At 51.7% G+C, this 9,357-nt stretch overlaps 1 protein-coding gene across 1 annotated transcript in view; it reads right to left on the bottom strand.

The window, feature by feature from the left end:
• LOC113960516 (ras-related protein Rab-11B-like) overlaps positions 1 to 8,182 on the bottom strand; it is a 16,855-nt gene extending 8,673 nt beyond the window's left edge. Inside the window, exons 1-3 of the mRNA XM_027670128.1 lie at positions 8,064 to 8,182; positions 2,139 to 2,334; positions 96 to 289 (exon numbers count right to left, since the gene is read on the bottom strand). Of these exons, the coding sequence (XP_027525929.1) occupies positions 96 to 289; positions 2,139 to 2,334; positions 8,064 to 8,103 (430 nt within the window). The 5' untranslated portion in view covers positions 8,104 to 8,182. The remainder of the gene's footprint in view (positions 1 to 95; positions 290 to 2,138; positions 2,335 to 8,063) is intronic.
• Positions 8,183 to 9,357: the final 1,175 nt, after the last annotated feature.

The raw sequence follows: 9,357 nt of genomic DNA, 5'->3' as shown, positions 1-9,357 counted from the left end.
CTGAATTTATGGAACATCAGGAGATAGACACTGAGCTGGCAAAGCAGGTGGGCCCATGGCCCACAGGTTGCTGATGGCCCTGCCCGGGTACCCACCTGCGAAGGCGCGGGCCTCGTCGGTGGGCACCGCGCGGAGGTGGCGCAGGTCGCTCTTGTTGCCCACCAGCATGATGACGATGTTGTTGTCGGCGTGGTCCCGCAGCTCCTTCAGCCAGCGCTCCACGTTCTCGTAGGTGAGGTGTTTGGCAATGTCATAGACCAGCAGAGCCCCGACAGCACCCCGGTAATACCTGAAACCACGAGGCACAGCCCTTTACGGAGAGCTCGGTCCCAGGCGCGCCGACAAACCTGGCATCCGGCTCTGCGACGCTGGTTTCCACTTTGGAAAAAGTTGTGCTGGTTAAAAGTACTGCTGTTGGGTTTTTTGGGGGTTTTTTTAAACCCAAAACCAAGTTCCAGATGCAGTTTTTGGTTTTTTCTCTAATGGCATTTCTAAAAAAATCCACTGTATGTACCAAAATGCTGGAGAGCCTGCAGAGGCCAGGACGTTTTCAAGTCTGCTCAGACAGTGGGCACAAAAACTCACCATTTCAGAATTGGTACTGCTGGGACGTTTTGTGAAGTCATAACTTAACCTTCTACTAGGAAAACAGTCCTTAGTAAAATGTCAGTATTTGTTCCTGATCCTTCAAATATCTCCTGCCTCTCTTACAAACTAAAGAGGAGACTCTGGGCTTCATTGTCACTATCCACACTTGATCCAAGAACAGAGTTTGCTCCCTCAGGGCAGGTTTGGGCCCATTTCAGCACAAGCCAATCTGTGTCATCAATCCTATAATGCCCATATCTCTCTTGCACACAATCCTACCAGCACCTGTCTGACATGTTGTTGAACCAAGTCAGGGCACCAAGTCAGCAGAAAACATTCCCTTGTCCCTGCTGGCTGAGCAGGCAGAACTGGCTGAGCCATGTGTGGAGCAGGAGCTCGTGCCAGCACAGAGGAGAGGCAGGATCACAGGACTGCAGCTGCACTGGTTCCCAGCAGCCAAGCCTGTTGTTGTTGAACCAGACTCAGCAACAGTTTTTACAGCAGAAAGAACAATTCAAGGGTCACAAAAAAAATCCTGAAAACCACGCTAATAGTTCTGGAAAATATGCAATTTGAAATTGCCACTTACATCTGCTTCTGCACTGCTTTGGTTCTGCACCCCTTTCCCTACAGATTGCTCCCTATGGGCTCCAGGTTCTCCTGGTTTTCTCCTATCTTGACAAAGTTCCCCTTACCTTGAGTTTAATGAAAGTGGCTCAATCTGTGCATGACTCAGAAACAGGTTTTTACCTTTAGAAACTGATACACATCTGTAACATAACAAAAAAATCAACTCACTGATCGGAGGATGCCCTGGAGAACCAGGCCTGACCAGAGGGTTTGCTTTTTGTCCTCTGCCAGATACTTTTACCTGCATAGAAACAGGTACACCCAGAGGTACATCTTAAGGCACTCTGTGGATTAACAAGGTGTCATAGGTGAAAGCTTCTCACCACCCTGTCCTAACCAGGGATGTGCCTGATGCTGCAAAGGCAGCACTATCACAGTTGCCTTCCTACTTTCTGGCTATTCAGCGTGTGCATGGACCTCATTTTCAGGGCCGTGACTAATTTAAAGTCATTGAGATTTCAAGGGACTTTGTGGCTGCAGACTGTCCTAAAAATACCACCAATCTCAAGACTGAGGGGGCAGCAGAGACCCCATGCCACAGGTGCTACAGTAACTGGACCAAAACTTGATGCCAACAGTACCCAGCTTCCATCCAAAATGACACTCACCCCACCTGATGAACACAGCACATCCAGGGCAGACAAAAAACCACATCACAGGACTCCAACAGAATCTCCCACACTTTTGATTTAAGCTATCATTTGCTTCTATAACAGTGACTTGAGAATCTAAAAGTTACTTTCGTTATATTAACCAAGGAACACGACGAAAGCATTTGCTACCTTACGAGTGGGATCCACACTGGAGTCTGTCATAATGATCTTGTCACACGTCCCAGACACGTTTCATTAATTCTCTACCCATAAATTTATCTGCAGCACCTCTGCTAGAATCCTCCTGAGCAGAGGCAGGGTACTCACGCTGAGGTAATGGCGCGGTATCGCTCCTGTCCCGCAGTGTCCCAGATCTGTGCTTTTATCGTTTTCCCATCCACCTGGATGCTCCTGGTGGCAAACTCCACCCCAATGGTGCTCTTGCTCTCCAGGTTGAACTCATTGCGTGTGAAGCGTGACAGAAGATTACTCTTCCCAACTCCAGAGTCTCCAATCAACACAACTGAAAGGAGAGACATTATTTTCACAATTAATGGTGTGGCCTGGCAGGCAGCACCCTCAGCGACTGTGCAGCCACACAAACACAGGAGAGGGTTACAGGGACAACACCCCAAACTTTGCTACTCACAGCTTGTTTTCCTCAGCCCCAAAACCACCCCGAGCTGCTCTGTAGGCAGCAGCTGCTCAGTGCTCAGTACTCAGAGGTGGAAATGAGAAATTGTTACAGCAATTTTCAAAGCCAAAGGTGCTCTGGAGGCTCCAACCACCTCAGCAGGCAGATACAGATGTCCCTTGCACACTCAACCTTTGGCAGAGGAAGGCTGCAAGTCACATTTTAAGAAACACTACAGACATGGCAACAGGCCACCTGTCTGCCCAACAAAAGCCTCTGTACAGTATAAACCTACTCTATTTTCATTAAAAACGCAAAACACCCAAGTAAACAATTATTTGCAGTCCCTGTTGGAGTCACACAGGGTGTTTTATTTCAATAATTTAATTCACAAATACGTTCACCACAAAAAGGGGAAAACAGGAGACATCTGATACTACAAGCAAGATACAAAGCAAAGCAGAACTTCATCCAGCAAAACAAGTTCTAGTAGGCTGCACGAGAAGTAAAAGATGAGCTAGAAGCTCTGCCTCCACACGCTGTGTTGCCATGTTAACAGAAAAATGTTAGTGCAGAGAGATCTTCAGCACACAAAGCCCGGCATTCCTGAAAGGAATTGTGAAAACAAAAGCTACATCTTGTGGTAGGAGGTTCCCTCTACTTTGGGGCTTATCGACAAGAGCAAGAAACAACTGACAGGGACAAGGCTGAAGCAGCTGAGCCACCCTCCCTTTGGCTCCACAAACTCCGTGTCACACACGCTTTGGAATTCAAGTGGCCTGGCTCAAGCAGAAGGAAAAAAGACAGCCAGTCTCTGGGAGCTTTCTTCAACCTTGGGAATATTCCCTACTTAAGTTCAAAGTACAGATTTGCTGATCTCCCTCATTCATATGATCTGTTTTTCCTACAGAAAAGCAGACACAGGCAAAAAACATTCCCAATCCCTCCACAGTTACAGAAGAATCTTCTCATCACACACTTCCAGAATGAGCTCACCAGCATTCTCCCAGGGCCAAGGATTGTACTTGTCTTTCAGTGTTATTACAGCTTTTCTCTGCTCAGGCCATTGTTTGAGGATGCAGCTCTGGCAGGGCCCTGCTCCAGCTCGCTGCCTCCCCGCCCCTGGAACACATTCCCGGGGCTGCTGCTGGACCCTGGCTCTGCTGCGACAGGGGGGGGTTGTTGAAACGCTCTGGATGCCCCCCCAGCATCTCATCTGCCTGACAGCACAGACAGACAATTGTGTGAGCACAGCTGAACAGGCAAAACACAGCAGAGGCAGGAACGGGCGGCCAGCGGATCGTGGAAGGCACCACAACTCCCCAGCTGGGAGAGCCCAAACCAGCTCTGCTCAGTGCCCTCCTGGGCAAACTGCCTGTGCCATTTTTTAGGGTATGAGAACAGAGAGATAAAAAAAAAAAGATTTCATTATGAGTTCTAACTCTAGGATTCTGTTAGATTTATTTTCTAGACAAGCAGTTTTTCATCACTAATTCCATGGGGTGTTCCAAGAACAGGCCAAAGGTCACCCATCTTGCACAGGGATCTGCTGGCTGGAGTAGGCTCTATCCTACAGCAAAGCCCTGACCATAACCAAAGGTAAGAACATCCACCACACAAGCTGGGAAAAACCCCTGAAGTTTCCAACTGTTTCTGAAGGAAGTTACCTTCCCACAAATTTGCAGCTGCAGAAAGCACAGCTGCCTCTCCAGGTTCTGGTCACCTCCCATCCTCTGGCATTTTAAAATTATGAGTTTTGGGCATAAACCTCATCAACAGCTCCCCAGTCATTAATTCCACCTGTCACAGGAATAAAATTCCAGGGGTCCCACACTCCTGTGGCTGGTTACTCACAGGGTCCCTTCACAGGGCTGCCCCATGTTCCAGCAGAACTTGTAGGAAAACATTTTTGAGAAGTTAAAAGGAAGGCAACCAGATCCCAGCTCAATAAAGAACATTCTCTCTACCCTACAGTCTCCAAGTGCCTCTTGCTAATACTCAATCTTGAGCATTAAATGAGCATTTCCACTTTCAGGAGAAAGAGGCCAAGGCTGGAGGTCCCACATGCAAACACAACCCACAGACTTTAATTTTCTATGGGAGCTGAGCAACCTTCAACATACTGGACTAAGTGCTCAGATCTTGGGAAAGTTTCTAAATTTGGGAACAGGCCACCAGACAGCATTGCCTGTTCACATTCAGAGGTCATGACACAGGAGAAAAGAAAGTTCCAAAGGAGAGCTAAGAGTCTCAATACTCCCTAAACACACCTCACCAGAACTGATGAATTCACTCCCTAAATGACCCTTGGGGCCACACTGGTGATGGAAAGATGCACTTGGAAGTGATCTGAACCAATAACTAGCAGCAGCCATCATCAGATGGTCTAAGGACACAGACAAGCCTCGCTCAGTACCCTGTTTACATCCTATCCTTCAGTCCTTCCTGATTTCTCCCTCCTCCAGCACCCTGTGCCAGTGGTGGGTTATTGTTCACCACGTTACCCATCCATCAACCCAGTCACCATCCATCAACTAACTCTGCCTCCCACGTCTGGCCAGGCCCCACAACACCCAGACCTAGAGCACAGTCCCAACCCCCACCCCACACCTTGGGATCCTGGTACAAAGCAAGCAGAAATCAGAATTCAACATACAGGGCAATACATTGTCAGTAAGAAAGGGAAAATAAACAGAACAAGTTTAGGATAGAGTTGTAAATACAGTACTTTATTAATCTGGAAAAAAAAGAATATATTCTTCTGAACAATCAAGGAAACTGAGACTCCTTCTAGCAGAGACCACCTAAGCAGAGTTCATGATAAATCTGAAGTACATAAGGTTGCCAGATATTGGTGACTAACAGGACATGCATTTGTTTTTAATAAGCACAGTCTTTGTTAGGCTGAGGCTCTAATCAGAGCAGTCTAAATTCCCACAAAGGTAAAAGAAAGCTCTTTTTCCTACCACTGCTTTTCCCTGCCTTTTTGATGAGCCAGCACACATCTGCACAGCCTCAAATTTAATTTTTAAAATTAAATTTTTAAAATAAAAACCAATAACAGCTAATCTTCAAGAGCAAAATTAATGTACAGATCACATATTTTTAACAGTTATTCGAAGGTCATGAATTCAATTCCAGACCAATCCGTCCAAAACCCATCCTGAAAAGTTCCTGCTTTTTCACCATCCCAGTTACAAAATTAATGGGGCAGAGCCCTGAGCTGCTGGCTCTGCTGGGGTCACACCCCCTGAGCAGCCTCACTGCCCAGCCCTGCACACACAGTTCCTTCCCCCAAAGGCTGGCTCAGGCAGTTTGGTAACAAACAGCATTTTGTTGTGATCAACAAAACCAGCAGTTCTGACTGTCGGGACACACACCAAAGAAAGGAAAATTTGGAATTAAGATAAAGAGGCCCTAGTTCAGCAGAGCTGCTTTGACTATAACCACACTCACACCCCCAGAGTGCCCCCAAACCTCCCATGTGCTGGTCCCAATAAACCAGTAACACTCGTCCAGCCCTGCTGGAATGGCCACTCCTGGAGCTCTCACTGCTGGGCACTGAGAACCAGGGAACACCAGGACCAGCTGCACACAGGAACTGCTGCCACCAACTCCGTGGCCACTTTCACCCCGAAAAACTGATTTACAGGCAGCATTTCCCATGAGAGAGCCTAACAATAAATGGGGCTCTTTGCCTTTTAAACATTTCATCAAGCTCATTAATATAATCCATTCTAAATGACAGAAGTTCCTGTACAAGCAGCTCCAGATCTTCCATTACATAAAAGTATAAGAATTGTGACTTCAGAGCACCACTGCAGTCATCTTAAATAAAATTACAACACGAGGATGCAAACTGCTTAAATGGGTGCAAATGAAAAAGCTAAAATTAGAGTGCAGCCAAATTTCCTTTAGAAATAGTGGTAGGGGAAATGGTCAAGCCTTAAATTAATAAACTTTCCCAGACTGAAACCCTCCTTACATCACTATTTCTAACCCTGACAACTACATGTGACTGACAGAACTGACTTCAAAATCCATTTGTGTAGCTAAGAAGGGGCTGAACAACAAGCCAACCAAACTCTTGGACATTATTGTGTCAACTGCCCTTGATATTTAATTCCACTATTGGAGGAGGCAGAAGGGAAAGGAAAGGGAGTTGGTCCTGCAGCAGAGACCTCATCCCACTTGGTCCCATTTATATTATTTCTTGGCTAGTCCCAAAAAGTCTCAAAGGAAGGAAATAATGAGTAGATAGGAAAGTGTTTCTTTGTAGGCTTGATTATTTATTTCTTAAAAAACCACCCATACAACGACCCCTCCCAAAAGACAGCACAGAAAAGGACAATTCTCTTCCCCAGTTTTCACTGAGTGCTACAAAGTGTGCCAGCACCAGCCCAGCACAGATCCTGACCAAATGGCTTCAGGTTAAGTCTCGTTCCAGATAATATTAAAACCACACATCAAAGCAGCACAAGTATTTTTAAAAGACAAATGCAGTTTTCCCTACCTAATTGGCTATTCACAGGAAGAAAAAAAGGAGTGAAATTTTTAGGCTTTCAAGTTCCTGGTTATTAAACCACCTGGGAAACAGACAGTGGAATTATTTCAGAAGGAAATTACTTTAGACCTAGACAGTTGAGCATATTTTTGGAGGTTGGTCTCCTCTTTATAGACGGAGAAAAAAATAAGGGGTTTTTCCCCTCACTGTCTTCAAGACTGTAAAACAAACACAGCAAACAGGCAAAGACATCCACAAAATATTTCCCACAGATCTGCTCTTTCCTTAGCTCCACAAGAAGAGTGGAATCACTGCTGCCCTTGTGAGGGTCCAGGTGTGTCCTGACATCAAACTCCAGCGAAACTGTCACGGCAGAGAGTGGCCCCCGCAGCCTCTGAGCGCCCACCGACGGCACCATCAGCGCTGCCCTTACCAAGAACGAGCTCTTGGGGGTGAAAATCAGGTTTTGGCCACTCTGCCACAGGAGAGACCTGATACAAAACCGGCCGGAAAACCGAAAGGTGAAGTGTTACAGCCACCTGCGCTGCTCCTCGGGCCACACAGGCTGAGCTGGGGGATGCTCCGGGAAAAGGGTCAGCCCGAGGATCCGGACGGGCAGGAGCCCGGGCTGGGGAGCCACCCACGGGACAGAAACCCCACGGGGGGATCCCCCGGAGCCAGCGCAGGAGGGCCCGCACGGAACCCTCCCACAGCCCTGGAGAGCCCGACACGCCACAGGAGCGGTGAAACCCCCACGGGCACAGCCCGTCCTACGCTCCCAGGCTCGCGGGGCCGGCGCCCAGCGGGGCCCTGCCAAGGAGCCGCCACCGAAGCTGAAGTTTTTTTCAGCGGCGGCTCGACACCGGGAGATCTCCGGCCACCCCCGGCCCCGGCGGGCGCCGCCCCGGCCCCGTTTCCCCCGGGAACCCCCGCGGCCCGGCCCAGGGCGGGGCGGGCAGGCCCGCGCCGCTCCCCGCCGCCAGGCCCGGCCGGGGGCCCGCAAGGCCGCCCCGCGCATAGAGGCCGCGGCGGCCGCCCCGGAACCCACACGGCTCGCGGTGCCGGGCGAGCCCCGCGCGGTGCCGGTGCCGCGGGCGCGGCCCCTCGGCGGTACCTTTGAACAGATAGTCGTACTCGTCGTCGCGGGTGCCCATGGCGATGGCGGCGCCGACCCTCTGCCTGCCCGGACCGACCGCGGCCCTGCCGGGGGGGGGCGCTGCCGCGCGGGCCAATCAGCGCCCGCCAGAGCCCGCAGGAGGCGGGCGCCGCGCCAGACCCATCAACGGCGGCCAATGGGCGGCGGGCGCGCCGCTGACTGGCGGGAGGCGCCGCCCAATCGAAGGAAGGCAGCTGGGGAGGGGGCGGGGCTTGAGTGGCTGAGCCGGGAACCTGCGAGACGGGGCGTGGCCTGGGGCGGGAGGGGGCGGGGCTTGGCGGAGGGCAGGGGCGGGGCCGGAGGGGGCGGGGCCGGGGCGGGGTTTGGTTGTGTCCGAGGGAGGGGGGTCACGGCAGGGAGGGGGGTCCTGGGGGTGTCACTGTGGGGTGGGGGGTCCTGGGGGTGTCACTGTGGGGTGGGGGGTCCTGGGGGGGGTCACTGTGGGGTGGGGGGTCCTGGGGGGGTGTCACTCCCTTTGAGGGGGATGCAAAGGAATGGGGGTCACCCCGTGTGAAGGGGGCTCGCTGGGCAGTGAGGAGGTCGCCCCGTTGATTGAGAATGACCCCCGATCGCTGGGGGGGTGGTGTTATCTCGTGGGGGGGGGCCCGGCCCGGGGGTTGGCACAGCACAGCACAGCACAGCACAGCACAGCACAGCACAGCAGGCGGGGGGGCTCGGGGTTCCCCCTGGGGCCGCTCCCTGCCCCGCCCCGCGCTCCCGGCCTCACCTTCCTGCCAAACACCGGCCGAAAAGGCTGTTCTGGCAAAAACATGACACAATTGCTCAAGGGGAACATTTCCCCTTTTTTTCCCTGGCGCGACTTGAGGAGATTTCCCGAGCGGAGCAGTGGCCACAGCCCAGGGCCGGTGGGACACCCTTCGCCTTCCCGACAGCAGCAACTCATCCCTGGAGCGCAGTCCGGGATGCGGGACCAGCCTCGCGGAGCCGCTCGGGGAGCCCTGGGGACCCCCCTCCTGGTGACCTGTGCACACCGACCCCGTCCCTGCCCCGCCGCCTGTGATCTGTGGTTGGACAAACCCTGACGGGGGAGAAGCTGCCGCCTCCCTCCTTCCCTCTGTGATGTGCTGGGAAGCCGCTCTGCTCAGTGTTTCTCACTTTCCGGGCTGTGCTCGTCGCGGCACGTCTGCCCTAGTTTCCTCCCCCGAGGAGCGTTTATCCGACTAAAGGATTAGTGGGTCTCCAATATCACAGAGGAGCAGCAGCAAGGCTGAGACACGGGGGACGAAAAAGT

The sequence above is a fragment of the Corapipo altera genome, unplaced genomic scaffold (genome assembly GCF_003945725.1).
Source record: "Corapipo altera isolate COAL_440 unplaced genomic scaffold, ASM394572v1 153, whole genome shotgun sequence".
Taxonomy (NCBI): domain Eukaryota; kingdom Metazoa; phylum Chordata; class Aves; order Passeriformes; family Pipridae; genus Corapipo; species Corapipo altera.
The sequence above is the reverse complement of the archived record's forward strand: the minus strand, read 5'-3'. Positions and strand labels throughout refer to the sequence as shown.